This window comes from Protopterus annectens, chromosome 9.part0 (genome assembly GCF_019279795.1).
Source record: "Protopterus annectens isolate FY-2018-M chromosome 9.part0, PAN1.0, whole genome shotgun sequence".
Classification (NCBI taxonomy): domain Eukaryota; kingdom Metazoa; phylum Chordata; order Ceratodontiformes; family Protopteridae; genus Protopterus; species Protopterus annectens.
In genome coordinates, this window is record NC_056743.1 from 516,576,882 (window position 1) to 516,596,657 (window position 19,776).

Consider the following 19,776-nt stretch of genomic DNA (forward strand, 5'->3'; position numbering starts at 1 on the left):
ACTGTGAAATGACTGCAGTTCATACACAGAGTGTGGATTCAGTTACCCCCCCAACTATACACCATAAATTAAATGTCATAAAAGGAGTTAAGGCTGGTCGACAGCAGGGGAAACCTACAGGACACCAAAGGAGTGCTACTGTTGGAGTTTCACTGGATGACCGTAATATACTGACATGGAATAAAATGGGCCATGATCATGAACTGGGATTGTCTGTGGCAGCATGCAGTGCACACTGTTTAAGGTGCTTGTACACACCAGTGCAGTATTTCTATGAATACGTGGGCATCTTGGTGGAGACCTACAAAGTGAGATGGATTGTACTAATGTACCACAGGGAATTTTAATTGTTTTTTTCCCTGTTAGGGTAGCATCTCATCTAACTATAGCACACTATTTCAATAAAATTACTTCCAAAGTTGCTGCATCTTCACAAAATGGATACAGTGATTTTTTTCTAAATCAGTAGATCACACAGTCACCTGTGATTTGTCATGAATTGTAGAACTGGCTTTGATAAAGCTGTATGATTCCAATCACAAGGACTCAAAAGATGCAGTTTGATGATTCCAGTTCATGATGCAGTGGTTCATAGATTAGTACTAGGCTAAGTTTCCTTGAGGGCCATTTTAAGCCTAGCCAATTACCCCATGTGAAAATCAAACCCTGCACCTTGTGTCTGTAAGGTAAACACCTTAACCATTATGTCAGCCTCCCACCCAGCATCATTAACAAGGGACTGCTGACTTTTCAGTTCACTGAAAAGCAATTTGTCAGACATCAGACCTTTGTTTTACTAGGAAACCAAACGTTTTTTTCTGTCTTTGTGATGTCACAGCCTTGAAAGTATCTAGAATATTTAAAATGAGCACAAGGTCGTATGTGTGATGCAGCTATTCTTTGGTATCAAGGGAAAAAACTATGCAGCATTTACCACAATCGGATTGTGCTGTCTCTTTCAATTCTGTTATTGACTTATCACTGTCCATTTGTCTTTGCCTCACTGAGTTGACCCTAACTTGGTCTCTCATTTAGTATAACATCTGAAATTGTAATATAGCATTTGTGAAACTGCTGTAAAATGATAAGAATCCTTTCAGTTAATATTAATCTAGTATCTCAGATAAGCACAAGAGGGAATTTGTGGGCGAAGGCACCTGCCATTGCTTTATTTCGTTCTAAGGAGGGAATGTAAATAGAAAAGACAAGTGATCTGTAATGTACTAAAAAGATTCTGACCCGAAACATTCTAATGTTGATTAGTAAATTCATGTAAGACAGTTTCATTTTGTCATATGCCATTTGATCTCAGCTATGTCATACCTAGCTGTCAGTTATTCTTTTCAGATTGTCCATGAAATATACAAACTCTGAATGTCGAAACAGCCTACCATGAAGCTGTTGTTTAAGTAAATCTATTTTTTAATTTGCCTTTGTTTGTTTATTTTATATATGCAGTCAAACATTTATGACTGATACTCTTACCACACATTAGTAGAAAAACAGGTCACTTGGAAAATGCTTACCCTGCCCCCCCCCCCCCCCCACATCTGCTTTACCTTAAAAATTTCTCATTAGTGAAATTTATTTGCACTGTTCATTATCTGTTAATGTCCATGTATCAAAATTAAAGTGTTCAAACCCTAATTTTGCAGTTCAATTTTAATTTCATTTGTCTTTTATCTTGTTTGGACAGGGCACCCAAGAATAAATGTCTCTGCTTTGCTTCTACAATAAAATGGTCTAAACTAGCCCCCCCGATAACCCTGTCATTATTTCCAAACTTATGTTACATTACTTTCTTTCACTACAATCTTGTCCAGCCCCAAGATTCAGTAGGTGGGAAATCTGTATAGTATTTTGCAGAGCTATTGTTTATCAATGACATTGTGTCTTTATGACATATAAGTACTAGAATAAAAGCTAGAAGTTTCTGAAGTGGTCTTGGTGACACTCCGTGAAGATCCATTTGAAGTGAGGTCAAGAGAGAGGCGCTTCATCTTGGTGTTTCCTTCCAAATCATCATCGTTATGATTAATCACTGTTGACACCGTTGTCTCCATGCTACTGGCTTTGTACATGCTGCTTTGTGTCTGTAGATATCGTGTTGATTTCAGCTCTAATCCTGCATACTGTCCGACATTGATAAATGGGCACCAACGGAAAGCTTGTTTAAATCCAACACGGAACCTAGCCAGAAGAAAAATCATTTGTACTTAAACATTAAGTCATCAAAATGACTTTTTCAAGCTGACACAAGTGGTGTTTTTACACGGGCTGTAAAACAGTACAGTTTAAGTCCAGCTGTTACTTCTATTCATAAAAATGTAAACTGGCAGTTGCATATACAAGCTATATCCTGCAATAATTTCAATAAAAAAAAAAAAAAAAGTACTTTTGCAGACATTCTCATTGGTTTTATAGTATTCTTAATTTAACAATGTATAACTTAGTTTATCACCTTTTTATCCTATATTGAAATACTGTTATCTGTCAACAAGTTTGTGTCTAAATTATAGATGTTACTGAAATGAAACCTTTGTAAAAAAATCTCTGTCATACTTACTACTTTATTTATTTATTTATTTTTTATATTGCTTAAATGGATAAATTAAAATGCAAATGTAGATTAGAAAGAACATACTGACAATAATGATGATCAAATACTTCATTAGTTTACTAATCATACAAGAAACATTTTGACACATTGTCTTCTCATCAGATCTACATCAGGTTGAAAGGAACTAAGCATCTTTGTTATTAGCAGATGTTACATTTCCCAGTGTAAAATAGTTTGTAATGATTTCAGCCTACTTCTTCATATTGGTTCTTTATAATAAAATTGTAAACTAGGTGGTTATTACAGCGTTTATTTATGATACATTACTGACGTATAAATAAAGAGGTATTAGCAGTGTCAGTTGGACAACAGGTAACAGACTCTCCTATGATGCAGTAGACTGCGGGTTCTGTTCCCACAACAGGTGGATAGACTGCTGACAGCACAGTGCAGCACTGGGGGTACTGCACTCCTTTGTATGAGACATTAAAATGCGGTCTCATCTGCTTGATTTGGTGGGGTGGCCCAGGTGGATATAAAAGATCCTGTGGCACCTATTGAAAAGACTAGGGGTTCTTTATTAAACTCAACATAAAAAAAACATTATTTACATGTTTACATATTTACAAAATGTACATATTAATGTGTTTGTGTGTGTGTGTATATATATATATATATATATATATATATATCATCATCATAGGAGGTTATTAGGCTGTAAGCCTAGCCAAGAGTGGCCTAGCCCATGTTCAGACAAGTCAGCACCCAAAGCCCCTGTCCAGCAGGGACACAGGTGGAATCCTTGGGGTATATTTTCTGTTTCCCATCCAGTTACCCAGGTTGCACCTAAAAAGGGATAATGAGGTGCTCTGCTTGACGTGGAAAGGGAGTCTATTCCACAGATGGGGGTGTCTCTGGGACACAGATCTGTCCCACCAACAAGTCCTATTGATGTCACAGACCAAGTTGAAGTCACGCATACAGGTTACTCAAGTGGAGCTTGACTTGTGGATATGCAGCCGTCCCAGATCTGAGATTGCTTTGTATGCCAGACAGAGGTCACCTCTGAGGAGTCTGTATGAAATTGAGTAGAGGGACTGGGCTTTTAGCCTATCTAGATGTTTGAGGCCCTGGATTCTCCTGGTGAGGAACCTCTGTGGTCTCTCTAGCTGCTGCATGTGTGTATGAAACTAAGTAGAGGGACTGGGCTTTTACCCTATCTAGATGTTTGAGGCCCTGGATTCTCCTGGTGAGGAACCTCTGTGGTCTCTCTAGCTGCTGCATGTGCTTTGTAAGGTACATGCCAAAAGGGGGAGTTTTACTCAATAATTGGCCTTATAAGGGAAGAATACAGGGATGTCATGACCTTTTTGTCCCTGGATAAGATACCCTTATTTATGAGGTGAGCCATGTAGAAAGCTTTCCGTACAATGGTAGCAACATGGTTGTCAAAAGTCAGGTTGCTATTAACCTGGGTGCCCAAATCCTTCACTACTGATTGTGTACGTTGTTATTAATGTGATAATATGTGGGGACATCACTTTCCCCAAAGGGGATGATGATGCATTTTTTGGCATTCAGCATGAGGCCATGTTTCTGGCACCAGTCATTTGTCTGGGTGAGACCCTCTTGCAAGACGTCCACATCACTTGGGGAATTGATGACTGAGCCCAGCTTGCAGTCATCTGCAAACTTGGTCAGCCGTAGCACACTGGTTTTGGCCTGCACCTCAGGGAAGTATATCCTGAATAACAGAAGCCCCAAGACCAATCCCTTGGGTATGCCGCTCATTATGGGTCTACTGCTTGAGGTGGCTTCCCCTATTTTGATTAGATGGGTTCTATCAGTGAGCCAGTTTGCTACCCATCTGGTAACATATGGCTTGATGCCTAGTTGAGAGAGTTTATCTATTATGCTCGAGTGGGGAATAGCATCAAAGGCTTTGACCAGGTCAAGATAGGTTGTGTGCACCGTCTTCCCCTCGTCCATGGCTTTGGTGACTGTCTCAAAGAAGTCAATCAGATTTAACAGACATGACCTCCCCTTGCCAAAGCCAAATTGTGTGGGGTCAAGTGTTTGGAAGTTGCCAATGTCCCTGTTAATGAGGTCAATGATAATCCATACCATGGCCTTGAAGATCAGGCTAGTTAGGCTAATGAGTCTATAATTTCCCGGATCAGTGGATGCTCCACCTTTGTGTAAAGGGATGACAGTGGCTGTCCTCCACTTGGCTGGGACAAAGCTGGTACTCAGCTTTGGTTGAATAGGATGCCTAATAGTGCTGCAAGTTCATGTCTGAGTTCATGTAGGATGCAGCATGGGATGTTATCAGGTCTCATGGAGGCTGTATTTTTTGCCTTTGAGAGGGCAGTGATGACTTGTTCCCTACAGATAAGGGGTGTTGGGCAGGTACTGGGGATGTCCTGATTTACTGATGGGACAGAGGGAGAAGTTTTTGCTGAATCTGTCAGCCAGTAGATTGGCTATATCTACAGCATTTGTGTATGTGGTGTCCTTGACCACCAGTTTTGAACAGATTTGGGTGCTTCCTTTGAGACTGCAGACATATGCGAAGAAGGCCTTCTGATTATCTCTAGTAGATATGGCCAATTTGGACTCAAAGTTTGCTTTATCGGATTTCACTAGTGGTCTTATTTGCTTGTTCAGGCTAAAGAGAGGTTGCTTCCAATTGGGCACCTGCTCCTTCTTGGTCCTGGACAGCAATTTTTTTCCTTTTGTTATCATACTAGGTTATTGACCCTGTGGCCCTTATAGGCCTAGCCAAGAGTTTAGCCCATGTATAGACAAATCATCATCTGATGCCCCTGTTCAGCAGGGACACTGGTGGAATCCCAGGGATGTGTTTTCTATTTCCCATCCAGTTATCCAGATTGCACTTAAAAAGGGTTAAAGAGGTACTCTGCTTGATGTGGATTAAGAGTCTGTTCCACAGATGGGAGAATCTCTGGCACACAAATTTGTCCCGCCAACAAGTCCTATTGATGTCTCAGACCAGGTTGAGGCCATGTGTGCGGGTTACTCGAGTGGAGCTTGACTTGCGGATATGCAGCAGTCCCATCAAGGCAGAGTCCGGGATCGCATTGTTATATAGCTTATTTATTGCAGATGTCCACCAAACAGGTTTACTCTTCCTTGCGGATGATGATTTTGCTTTGTCAGGTATTCCTGGTTCCATGCATCTATATAAATGCTCATATAGTACTTTGGTGTAGGTTTGGACACTGGTGCCAGTTCCTACACAGGGAGAGGAGAAGCTGTTTATGCCATCCCTCAGGAGGCTGTAATCAGCTTTGGAGAAGTATTTGTGTTTGACCCTAGCTAGAGGGGGGTCGGATCTTACCAGCAAGGATGATACTGTAGGGGTGTGGCAGTAGTTACTCATGTTGGTTAATACCAAGCCCAAGATATTATCACCTCTTGTGTGGATATCGACTAGCTGTTCCAAGGCATTTGCATTGATAAAATCGAGGAATCTGTGGGCATTTGTGTTATGGCATGAGTAGTTTTTCTAATCTATGGTTGCGTAATTAAAGTCACCCAGGATCAGGGTAAAGGTTTGAATCTTGTTTGAATCTTGATAGATTTGAAAATGTCAATATAGGTGGAGTGGGCATCTTGAGTCAAATTTGGGGGCCTGTAGCCAATTATAATTTGATTATTTTTATTATCTGTCATTTTTTTCTTATAACATCCTTATCGTTGTTCGTCCATAATTAACTCCTTCACCAAATCACCACTGCTCACAAACTATTCTTCCAAACTTCTAAGTGCCCTGCACTCTCCAACATTTGCAACCTATACAACCCACTCAGACCCCTTAGATCTACCCACCAAAACTTGATCACCATCCATAAACCCAAGCACCCTGCTGGCCAGCTTCTGCTATCTTATTCCCTAGCTAAAAAATGGAATGCTCTTCCCTCCACACTGAGGACCTGTGACAACCTTAAAAACTTCAAAACTCAACTTCATTCCTTTCTTTATCTTAACAGGAAATGCAATTGTACTCTTCCCCCCATTCCTCTCAAGCTCTCCTCTCCTTTCTCCCCTGATTAACCTCTATACCTTCCTAGCCTCACTTCAATTTGTTATTGTAACCATTCTACAAAATCCTGCCTGGATACTATACTGCTGTCTACTCCTGAATCTTTACAGTTATTTGTTTCTCACTCCTGCAAATGTCTCCTGTTGCTTGCATTCCTAACTTCCTATATTATTAAGCATGCTATTTAAACTTTAAATACGGAGCTCGACTGCCCAAGCTCCCTCCAAATGTATTCATGTAATTAAACTTTGTACTATGTTATTTTCTCCACAAGGCTCCACAGAATGTAGGCTCACTTTGCCCAGTGTACTGAATTGTAAATATGTTTTCTATTTTCTACTTTTGAATGCTACCTTTTGTAATCCTTAATTTCTGTTGTTTATTATTGTATTTTTGTAACTGTTATGGAGCTTTTCTCCCCGGGCCTCCACTGAAAACGGGCTCCCCAGGCCCAGTGGACCTCCCCGGTCATCAAACTGGAATAAATAAATAAAATAAATAAATAATTAACCACCACTCCTTCTTCCACAACCATAATATAATTGTTTGCAGTACAGCTGCCAAATCTATATACCATTAAACAAAAATTCCAAATAAACGATGTTGCATAAAATAAATTGTCTACCCTTCTGACATATTTTTTGCCTTGTTCTCATAATAGCCATACATAATCATATTCATATCTAAATTGTTTATTAATATTCTAAAACAGTTCTTCTCCCAAATTTTTCCAGAATTTAACCACTGTTTTGTTTTTCATAAAATCATACTCTGTTGTCTTTTTCTCCCAAAAAATGAACACACACTTTCAACATTCTTTTTATATGGCATATTCCACGTCCCTGGTAACCTACTTATTACCAGTCTCCATAGGAAATCCTAAAACTCTACTGCCTTGGTATACCACCTTTTCCTTACTTTAATGGCTTTAATCATTTTTTTCTAGTAAATTTTCCCATGGATTTGCATAATATTATTTTATGTCATTATTATATCACATCCTTCTAGCTTTCTCTGTATTATCAATTTTTATTTTCCAAGTTAGTATTTTTCTTGATAATTTTTAGTTTTTGTTTACATTCTTTTTTTAATTCTCATCATTCCCACACCTTATTGCACTTGTATTTAAACATTCTCACTGTTAATTTCTTATTCTCTTCCTTTACCCACTTTAATATTGTATACACGTTTAAAGAATCAGAATACACATCTGGATTTAGTAACTTTAATCCCTCTTTATTCATATAAAACACACCTCTTTTGACTAGGTTTAGTCTTGAACCCCATATGAAAGAAAACACCAGTTGCACACTTTCCTTTTCATATTTTTCTAGGATCAAATAAACATTTCACATATATGCTATTTTTCCCATAATACGGATTTTTCCGTAAATGGTATTCTATATGTTTTCTACATATACATGCTTCTTTCAATTCTTTGTTTCAAACCCTCGAATTATATCATAACACTATCATTTTTTCCAGATTTTATGACTTATAAAGACACCTCTTTCGTTGAAAAATACATATCCTTATTTTAATATCATCTAAACCACTGCTTTTATCTGTATTCCCATTTACTTTAAATCTTCATACAGACAACCAGCACTTACCTCATTTATATTTTGTTCTTAGCAGCTATAACTATATTGCCTGTGCATGTCAAAACTACTCTAATCACCACCACCTTTGCAACACATATCTAGCATCTGTCTTTTTATATGCTACTTCACTCACATTAATTACCAGTGCAGACAATATTTCACTCCCTGGACATCCTTGTCTTATACCACACTTCGGCCACCCATTTATTACCACTCTCACTCTATTATTTTAATATGCTGACATACACACTCACTTAATTCTAATACTTCTCTGTAACATGTGATAGTATAAACCTCAATCCAACAATTGGCAAAATATCAATCATACAATACAATATAAATATATATACATATATAATATATATAAATATATATATATATACAAAATATACAAATATATATTATGTTTCATACTATGTTTTTTTGTTTGTGTGTTTGTGTATTTGTGTTTGTAAAACCACTTGTGACAACAAGCCACTTCATACAGACGTAGTATGTATATGTATGTGTAATATTGTTATAATGAACCTAATGAAATGATGTGTATTCATCATATTTCCATTCCACTCTTTCAGAGGTGGACATACTCATTATGGACATGCTCATTATTTGCTATGCTATATGGTATCTATGATCATTCATGGTCAACCCGGTCACCCTACTACCGACCATGGCCCCATGGCCCCAACTTTTGTGGTTCCTCCTTAAATGTTTCATTTTCTAATATAAATTGTTTTTTTTTTGCATTTTTGTTGCTTGGCTCTTCTAATTTTAAATTTTTAACAGGCTACCAATGCTAATTAGACCTGGGTGTTTTGGTGTTTGGCCAATCTTACCTGCCAAAGCAGTTTCTTGAACTCTAATGATGTTTCCCAGTCACCTCCTCTGGGGTTAATATTTACCTGTTCTAGTATCATAAACTCTATTTTCATTCTTAACTTGAAGGAATTGTTAGAAACAAATATAGATGCAAGGCAAGGTGAAATTTCTATTTGAAGTCAAGGAAAACATACATAAATCCCCTGGTACTTCAACTGCAAAGCCAAAAGAGAGTAGTCTATCTTGGTTATCAGTGTTGTCAAAGTTTTACATTGGAAAGACAGATAGCAGAAAGAAAGAAACAAATGCCTTTCTATAAACACTCCTTAGTGTGAAAGAGAAAAAGAGTAGAGTTTATGATACTAGAACAAATAATAACCCCAGAGGAGGTGACTAGGAAACATCATTAGAGTTCAAAGAACTGAGGTCTTAATGGAGCTATAGCATTTGGTAGCCTGTTAAAAATTAGAAGAGCCAAGTTATAATGCAACAAAATGCAAACAAACCAAACACACAATTGTTACTTACAAAAAAATAAAAAAGTAACATACATACAAAAGTATATTTATATATATATATATATATTTTTTTGTGTATATGTGGAATAAGTTGCCAATTGTGTTGAATGATGAAACTGGAGGTTTATTAACAATTGAATTTTCTGCACTTTGGTTTGACACCTGGATATCTTACTTCTTCAATTTTACCAGTTGGTACTGTTCCTGCAAAGGAGTTTGGTGTTTGGTTTTACTTCTCTGTAACATCCTAGAAGCCATCATGTCCGACTGTATCAAATGCCCTGGTAACATCACCTACCATAATTTTCACATCCTCCCTTTTATTTGCATCATCCGCAGTTTATCTCATAACCAACAATTCTTGACATCTCTTCCTTTTTATACCATATATACTTTCCTCCATAACATTTCTCATCATGCCTTCCATTCTGCTCTGAATTATTCTCAGAAAAAGTTTATAATTTGCACCATTTAGTGTGATATGTCTCCATCTTTTTATTTCATTCTCATCTTTCTTCCATATAAATTTTGATATTCCACAACATAACTCTTCAAAAGCAAACCCTAGCTTCAACCATACAAAATACTCCCTTTACCAATCCATTAATTTGTTGTACATTCCATACTCTATACCATCTGATCCTGATACTGAATCAGTGTGTTAAGTTTCATAAGTACTTCATCCAATCCAGTAATAGTAATTTCTTTTCCAGATTCCTCCTTAACTCATATATATATATTTTTGTCCTTTTTCTAAATCTTGTACATATTTTCCACATGCTGTACTTAACACTCATAATTTGCCCGCACTCTTTTTACCTCTCCTATAACATTTTTCATTTCCCTCATTATAGTAATATCCTCCTTTACTGCTTTACCAAAATATAAATATACCCTCTCCTTCCTTCCTTGTAAATAATATCTCTGCTTAAACAGTAATGCCTTATATTTTTCTTTTATGTTATATATTTCTTTTTCCATGTCATAATACTCTATTATATTATTCTCTTTCATTTCTACTACCTTTTTTCCCCATAGTTCACTTTCTCTTCCTTTCTTGCATCATCCTGACATAAAAAGCACTTTTTATGCTTTTAAATTCAATCCATCATTCAGACCAGTGTTTATAGAAGTCATTCATAGATATATGATCCTTCCATAACTGCAGTACATCCCACTCTCCAGTTTCATCCCATACTGTTTCATTTTTTTCTTTTATTCCATTTCCTATTTTAATGTATTTCATTTTTTTCCCATCACCTACAATCCTTATTGCTAAATATTCTGAAGAACCCATTCCAGCTGTATCACCATCTGCTAACCTTAAACTTTCCAATAATATAAAATAATCAATTTCAGATCCAAGTTCCCCTTCTGTAAGTCCATTGACTTTTGTTTATGCAGCTGATTTATTACATTTGATTACTTCCTCCATTTTTTATGCAATTCCCTTCCTTTTTATATTTTCCACTTAAATCACAATTAAAGACCCTGCAATTATAATTTTCATTTTAACCACCACATAATCTAATATTTGATAAAACAGATTATTGCTTTCTTAGCTAGTTATGTATGCAAATGCTATAATTCTGTGAAAATAGTGTCTCCACAACACTTAACTTTCTCATTCTTGTCAACATTATAGCTAGTATTTTCTCTGTTTTTTTACACAACATAGTCACTCCAGAACAGAGCAATGTTCACTTCCAAAGTTCCATATTATATTTCCACCCCACAATTTTTCTTTTTGCAGTCTTTCTTCACTTGTCAGGAATGTTATGACCTCAAACAAACTAGCATCCACATCAAATTTACTACACCATTCTAGTATTCCTGTCCTTCTTACAGTGTTAATAATTCTTTTCACATTTACTGAAAGTCCACTACAGTTGTTGCATTTCCTTCCTATTAGGTTTAGGAGAAAGTTTTCTAAACATTCATTTTCACTCTTTCTCAAACTTAATATTTTTTCTATGTAGAAATTATCCTTGAATCTCAGAATGAGATTTTTCAGTAACTGGAACTTCAAAAAATTATTAGGATCAATCCCTTCTCCTGACCTCTTTTCCTATATGCACTCCCTCACAGTCATTATTTTCCCTCCATATTTTTTCTTCATCTAGTTCACCTTTTCTCCAAGCCTCTTGTCCTTTTTCATGTATGTTTTCTTTCCTTTCCTATTATTTATCATTTGCTCTTGACAATCCATCAAAAGTGTTCCTATTTTTTATACATCCTGCATTCAGGAACACACCTTCTTGCTGTACATCCTTTGTCCTCATAGTGGTTACACTGTACATTGTCACATTCATTTATTAAATGAAAAAAGCCCCACAAAAGAAACGGACAAAGAATCTTAATGTCCCTCTATTACCAGCCTCAAAAGTAACACCTGGGAGGTGTTTCATCATATTTTTTTTTCAAATTTAAAAGCAGCTTCCAACATCCACCCTCCATTCCATAAGTTCCTATCCTCTCTAACTTTCACAGTATTGTCAACAGTTTCACACAGACACTTCATGCAGTTTTCAACATCAGCATCATCCAGATTACTACCTTAGTAACTTGATCAGAGTTATATGGAGGTGGGAGGATTCAAACCTTTTAAATTTGACTACAGGAAGCAGTTTTTAACAGCTCAGATCCTTACATGCCAGGCAACTCTAATTCACTTAAAAGGTTAACACAGCAACAGTTGTTGCGTAAACATTCATTTTCTGAATAATGATAGAAATTAAATGTTAATTGCTGACATTGTCTCCCTATAATACTCAGTGATTTACCAAAACAGATAATGACGATCTGTCAGTTGAGGTCCAGAGTTTGATTCTTTCTACCTCCGTATGCCAACTGTCTGACTCTGAGCAAGTCAATTAACCAAACAGTACTCCTGTGGTGTAAAAATGTTTTGCATTTTCTGAATGATAATTATGAAACACTATTGATGATTCTGAAACTGGCATTCACTTACCATACTAGAATTCTCAGTCTGCATTTAGTAGATGGCCTGGATCTGAGGGACATTCTCATGTCTGGATATATGGTCTGCATTCATAAAAAGGTCTGTGTCTGAGGGACACACATCCATATATAAATGCAAACACACACAAGCACATAAACCATACCCAGGAAAGAAACTTAACTTTCTGAGGATGAGTTTCTCAGTATGATCAAAAGGCATCCCCATAGACATTGAGTTTCCCATCAGAATCAAAGATCATGCTTAGTGGGAAAGGACTGATTTCTTCTCCAAAAGTCACTTGGTCCAGCTGAGCAGGACCATGCTTGAACAGCTGATCAGATGCAGAGTGGGAACAAATGATTTATTTTTTATTTTATTTTTTTTTTTTTAAAGATTCCAAGGGCTGAGATACTCATAAGGCACATACCCATGTTTGTCCCAAAGTAACACCTCGGCTGTTTCTGAAGCCATTTCTTCCATGTATCTAGAAGGGTCAACATGCTGGAGGTTGAACATAGACTGTAACAAACCTAATTATAAAAACCATTGAGAGGTGGCACACAAAGCCTGAAACACTTAGTTGTGGGCATCATCCAAGCCGTGGTTAATGTCATTCCTCCAGCTCAGCACCTGGGACTTCTCATCAGGCTTTAACAAGCACATGCTCCTGTAGTTCAGTCCATTGTTTATTGCCTCTGGGCACACAGCCCCTACCTCTACTTGTGGTTGATGACCACTTAAAGGGCAAATTCTCCTGAGGATCAGAACACAGTATACCCATCAAGGTGACTGCTGTCAGTTCTGTAATTATTGTCCCTTCCTGGCCATGGACCACATCATACCCTGATACCACTAGTCAACACAGTAATAAATGTTATGTCATGGCTGTGTCACCATAAGTGTGCAAGTGATGATGATTGCGTCACACCCACCTTCTAATATGTATGGGTGTAGTTATATCTGAATTTGTGTTGTGGCGGTTTGTTCACAGCACTGGAGAATGTGATCCCTATCTGTCTATCATTTGGCATGGTATGTGTCCACCCGGTTTACCTCTCATGCTCCTACTCTATATCACACTGTGGTCACATGTGACCGAGCTGCCCTCCACTTGTGCAAGTGAAGATGACTGTGTTATTCTCACCTTCTAAGATGTGGGAGGTAATGGTTTACAATCAGTTGTGCAAACGACAAGCTGTCTGCATGTATGCTGCCAAAAATCAGATTGTCATTTGCACAATGTCAGGTGTATGGGTTTGTCGAACACACTTATGTGACTGCAGTAGTGCATTCACATAAGTATGTTGGGCAAACTGTACAGACATCACGGTACAGTGGGGATTGGAAATTTATCCATATCCCCACTGTAGTGTGATCTTGTAGTGGGAATATATTAGCAGGAGGTGTGGGGGGTGCAGGAGATTTGACCCCCTGCAAAAACGTGATATGTTGTATAGCAGTTTGATTTACATCAGCTCCTATACGGATATCATGTATTGTTTTCAGTGACAATGTCGACTGAAATGTGTCAATCATTTGGGTCGACATTGTGTAGGAGTCAAGATTCCGGGTTCGGTGGTTTATTTTGGTATTGCGAACTGCAACTGGTTTGCCTTTCACAGTATTGATAGTAAACCAGAGGTAATATCGGATTCACAGCATGGCCATTCCAAATACTGACCTACATTGTTCTGTTGCCTGTCTCTTGGCCCATAGATGGGATTCGTATGCACCTCTTTTGCAATGTGTTGCATCTACCTCTTCCTCATCTGTGATACTGCTGCTGTATATTCTTCACCGGACTATCCACCCTGCTCTTCTGTTGCTGGTACCAGAGGTAATTCAGGTTATGCCAATATGTTTTCCTGCTACTCTAGCTGTTTCAGCAATGCCATGATATGTGATGGAGCACAAAAAGAGACATTTTGCCATACATTTCAAAAATGAATTGTAGTGCCCTTCCTGACATATCTAGACAGTAGAATTACATCATGTTGTTTAGGTAATTATTGCATTTGCATTTTAGGTGTTTAGCCATAGATTTTACTTTACTACCAAAAAAGCTCTGTGAGAAAACGTTTTTAATGTTTTTACTAATTTATCAAAAAAATATTCATTTGCAGTACTTAAAACTATTTCTGGTTTGCAGCAGTTATTTATGTATCAACATTGCTGTTTCATGTTGAAAATGTCTGTTAGCGATATCAATGCTTTGCATTAAATGCAATAAATAATTTTACAGGCTCATAGCCTGCTACAGTCTTAATGCAGGAGATATGCTTCTAGTATTCTGTAATTCTAGAATGCTAGATACAGACTAGTAAGGAGGGGTGAACTGGTGAACAGTTACTTAATAAGTATGCTGGGAGGACCCTGGGAGCAATTTTCAGCATCTGTATGGTGGGACTATAGCTTAGAAGCTGAAAAAAATACTTCAGTATAACTTAGAACATAAGGAAAATGACTTTGTGAAGTTAAAACAAAATGCAGCTACTTATAAATTTGCTTCCTAGACACAGAGTGAATTTTACTCATGAAAAACAAATATATGGTACAACAAATAATGGCGTTCTTAATATGTACTCATCATTGATGTCAGAAGCTCACACATGAAAACACAATTCCATTTTGTGGATGCAGTCTTTTTATTGGAGGTCACAGAGAAGGTATTAATGATGCTTGTTATTTAAACACCTGGAAATATGGACACATTGCAGGATAAAGAAGCACTGATGTCTGCTATGTAAGGTAATATAGATAAGCACAGCTTTTGTAGGAGCTTGACTTCAACTAACAGTCCCTGAAGTTTGGTGGCATTGACATAAAAAATGTCCTGTTCCAGTTTGTTAGGCACTGTGCCAAAACATCATTACTTGAGAGGTGGAGATATGGAACACAGAACATGGGAGAAGGACAATGGTTTTAGTACAGGGAAAGCATCCTGTGGAAACAAAGTCGATTCAGCGTCTATTTTAGCAAGAACCACTTCATAACATATTCAAATTGATAAAAACAGAAGCAAGTAAAAATGAAATGTGAGAAATGATGTGGAGGAAAGCCGCGGTACAGAGATGCTCTGGGTGTGATGCTGCAATCTGACTTATGGATCTGTGGTGGGAGATGGACTGGGCCTCTAATAGCTGAAATGGTGCATTTGTCAATGGAAATAGAGAGTGCAGAGCGTGGGTCAGTCAGTTAAATGCAGAAAAATGGTAACGCCATAGCATCTGGATAGATGTAGTCCTTGAGGGAAAAAAAGATGGAGGCAAGTGAAAGTAAGGAGAATGAACTAGTACTGAGAAGACTGCGGTCAGAAGAAAAACACGATATGAATATGAATATGACAAGAAAGGAGTTGCTAAAAACTGAAGGAGGTGGGGTAAAGGGGTGGGTAGTATAAGTTAGATGTGGACGGAAAGGGAGGGACTGATATGTATGTAACAACAGGTACTAAAGACAAGAAGAAATGAAAGGAAGATAAAAACTAAGAGACTGGTGTTATTGGGGAATGAAGAAAGAGAGAGGTGAGAGAAAGATGGAGGGAGATACTGATATAGTTTAAGGCAGTTTTAGCTTAATAATCACGTGCAAAAAAAAAGGGTTTAATAACTGGTGGAGGCAGGAGGAATGGCTTGATATAACTGGTTTGGAGATAAAGCAAATACTTCATAAGATGGGCTACAGCAAGGAGAGGGAAGGGTACAAACTCTAGTGTATGGGAAACGTATGAAAGAATGGTATCTAGCCAAACAAGGCAGTGAGAAAGTCCCAGGGCTGAGATTACACAGATGGTAGGGGACACACAAACGTCATACTACATGTGGACTGCGGGATGACAGAATAGACACAGGTAAGCTTATAGAAAGTGGCCACAGCATGACATACTGGATTGTGCATCATCCTTTCCAAAGGGGCTACTAGTACAAAGAGCTAGAGCAATAAAAATGAATGTCTAGTTCAGAGAGTAGTGTGATGAGCGGCATTTTGTATTGCAAAGTAAGAAACTCTGCATCACTAATGGATGGGGTAGCATTGTTAAAATCCAAAATATATCAGTATATATAAGGAGACTTATGTCATTGAATAGAAGTAAAAAGTTGTAACGGTCTGACAGATGGACAAAAGGGCATAGGCTAAGTGCCTTTAGATTTATTCACTGTTTTATAAATGAGAATGCTGCGATTCCATTTTTATTTAAATATAGTTATTTGCACTTCTCACTATTTTAGCTCTGTTAAGGTGTCTTTCTTGTAGGACTGTCAGATTTAAATAATTATTTTAGTGGATGTTGTAGCACTATTAGTATTTTCCATTTTTTATGCAAAAATTTTATGTTCTGTATTCAAAAATGTTTACATTTTTTTTTCTGAACTGCTGGCTGTAAGATAAGGGGGTGAATGATTCATTTTTCCAGTGTTTGCCCTTTCCCCAATACTATGCACTATAAAGATTGTATATTTAAGTGGATGGGAGTAGGAATGAACTTCTATCCCACTTGGGTCAAACAATGCATACCAAATTGTGAGTTTTGATTCTGAAGCGTTATTTTTGTCTGGGTTTTATTGTTTCTGTTTTCAGCTTGTATGCTTTCAGTTTAGTGACATGAATCCAGACAAAAGAAGGCAGATGGAAGACATTGGTAATAAGAGCAACACAGCATCAGACAAAAAGTTACAAGAATCATCATAGAAAGCATAAGATATAATGGTTAAGTACAAGTGTGAAAAGGACTGGGATGCAGGTTGCAAGCCAGAAGTTAATGACTATGAGTACAATAGATAAAGGACAGAAACATGACATCTAATTTGACAAGAAAGACCTGAGTACGTCAGGTAATCCAGGAGTTTAGGCAAGAAAGTGATGGAGTGTCAGATAGTTACACAAGAGTTACAGGATTAGCTAAAGTAAGTGTGAGTGAAAGACCCTTGCCCACCTCCAGAAGTTAACTAGAAGACTAGAGGGGAAAAGTACAAAAACTGGTAGCTAGCTAAACGATGAACAGGTAATATAATTTATTAAATTTATTTAATACATTTGTTAAATGGGATAGTTCAACTGAGCATCATCCAAAAAGAATTTGTAGTATAACACACACAAAAAAGCAAAACATGGCCATACATAACAGAGAGAGACAAAAAAACTCAGTTTGTAGAACATACATAACGTAGTGATACAGCTGGCAATGACAAACTGGTATCTGAAACATGAGGAACAGTACATGCTAAGTTTTTTACTAGTTTATAGAAAGTGTTTCAACAAAACATGAATATCAGCCACAGTAAAATGGTAATAACTGTGAGGGAGATGCATGTATCTACCTATGAAACGTCAGGAATGCAACACGTGAGCAACACATAATTTTGAGGAAATACAAATCTGCAACGAGACACTAAGTAAACAAAGCATATCCAATGGTATTGGGGGAGGTAGGACGCAGCAGCACAGAGCACCAGGTGACAGCTGTGTTTAGTAAAAGCTCGGAGAGCAAAAAACAAATCATCTTGGGTCAAGAAAATGTAAGTTATTATGGAAGAACTGAATATCCTAGTAATAGTGTTACATTCTTGCATCTAAATATCTCTACCAAAGCATTATCATCAGGAGACAAGCCGCCTATTATCTTCTCTTCTAAGGGGCTTTCACATCCCAAATCCCTCTTAATTTACAGATACTAAGTCTACAGTTTCACAACCATGGTAAAAGAGAAACACCGATTAAGGATGAAAGAAACAGCCTGCATACCCACAGTCCTACAGTAGAGTCATTGCATTAAAAATATTCTGGAATCATTTATTTCAGCGAGTCAAGAATAAAGAGACATCATTAAGAGAATTGCCATTCGCTGAATTATAAGTTACATGAGAACAAACTGTGGCAATTCTGGACCACAGTAAAACTGCAAAATCCTCATGTTATAAATCTCAACAACAGACATTGGCAGGGCACACCAGAATGTACTGTACTGAAAAAACTCTCTAGTTCAGATTAATGGGAAATTACTGAAACCTATAAACTATTCAGGCAATTGCTGTCTTTCTCCAGTAAGGAAAGCTCGCAGCTATTCCAGATTACTTCTCCTTTTGAATCATTTAATGCTATCATTAGTTTGTAGAGAAAGATTTCCTTCACATTGGCTTCATGCTTGTTTGTTCTTGACATAGCAGATGTGTGCATCAGTTTGGGGTTCCTGGACATTCCCATCATTTATTTTATTTATTTATTTATTGACATTTGTTAACCGGGTTTGTCCAACTGTGCTTGTGGCCCATTTTCAGTGGAGACCCGAGGAGAAAAGCTCCAGTAGTACATTTTAAACAAGTACAATTTTAAACAATATTGATATAATAGCAGTTATAGCGAAAAGATTCCCATATGTTGGGTTACATGCATAAAGTTAAAGTTGCATTAAAAAGACGCTAAATAACAATTTTACATTGATATAGTTCAATAGGTCAACAATAAAAAATTTGTTTGTATAAAATTATGCAAATGAATAGTAGACACATTGGAGAGAGAGGTGTAATGAGGTACTATGTATGGTCTTTTTGAGGGTACATAAAGGGAAGGAAGACTAAGTAGGGTCATGGCAAGGACAGGTTCCGGAATTGAGAAAATAAGCTTTTAGTTCATTTTTAAAGTGTGAGGTGTGGGAGATTGAACGCAAGTCAAGAGGAAGTTTGTTCCAAGCATGGGCAAGGTAGTGTTTGTAGAGTAGTTTGCCTACTGACCTTTTTGGGTGGTAGATATCAAGTAATTGTTGGTTTGAAGTACGGAGGGTCCGGGATGGGATGTAGATGGAGACTAAGGAAGATAGAGATGGACAGAAGGAGGGTTTATAAAGAATAGAGTGTAGCATATGAAATTGATAAGATAGTAGAAATTGGGGAAGTTCAAGCCATTGAAGAGAGTTTAAAGAAATGCAGTGGTGTGAGTTGTATGGGAAGTTAGTAATGAATCTGGCTATTTTATGGTAAGTCTCTTGGAGTTTGTTTAGAGTGGAGGCCTGGATATTGGTAAGAACTGGGGCGGCGTATAAGAGGGAGGAGAGGAGGATTGCCTGGCCCAGGGTAAGTCTAGATTCAGGGGTTAGGAATTTTTTGTTCCAATATAGCAGACCTAGTTTCTGGTTTGTTTTTTTTATACAGTGGAGTATGTGTAGGTTGAACTTTAGTTCATCATCGATAATGACCCCTAGGAGTTTTGTGTACGTGTCAGGTTGGATAGTTGTATTGTTAGAAGATGTAACA

General features: G+C 37.4%; 1 protein-coding gene and 1 long non-coding RNA gene across 2 annotated transcripts in view; one reads left to right on the top strand and one right to left on the bottom strand.

The window, feature by feature from the left end:
• Positions 1-19,776, top strand: part of LOC122811315 — a 1,944,054-nt gene that overhangs the window by 692,155 nt on the left and 1,232,123 nt on the right. The window lies entirely within an intron of this gene.
• TACR1 (tachykinin receptor 1) overlaps positions 1-19,776 on the bottom strand; it is a 790,616-nt gene that overhangs the window by 43 nt on the left and 770,797 nt on the right. Inside the window, exon 5 of the mRNA XM_044083080.1 lies at positions 1-2,190. This exon is cut by the window's left edge and continues 43 nt beyond it. Coding sequence (XP_043939015.1) covers positions 1,896-2,190 — 295 coding nt within the window. The 3' untranslated portion in view covers positions 1-1,895. The remainder of the gene's footprint in view (positions 2,191-19,776) is intronic.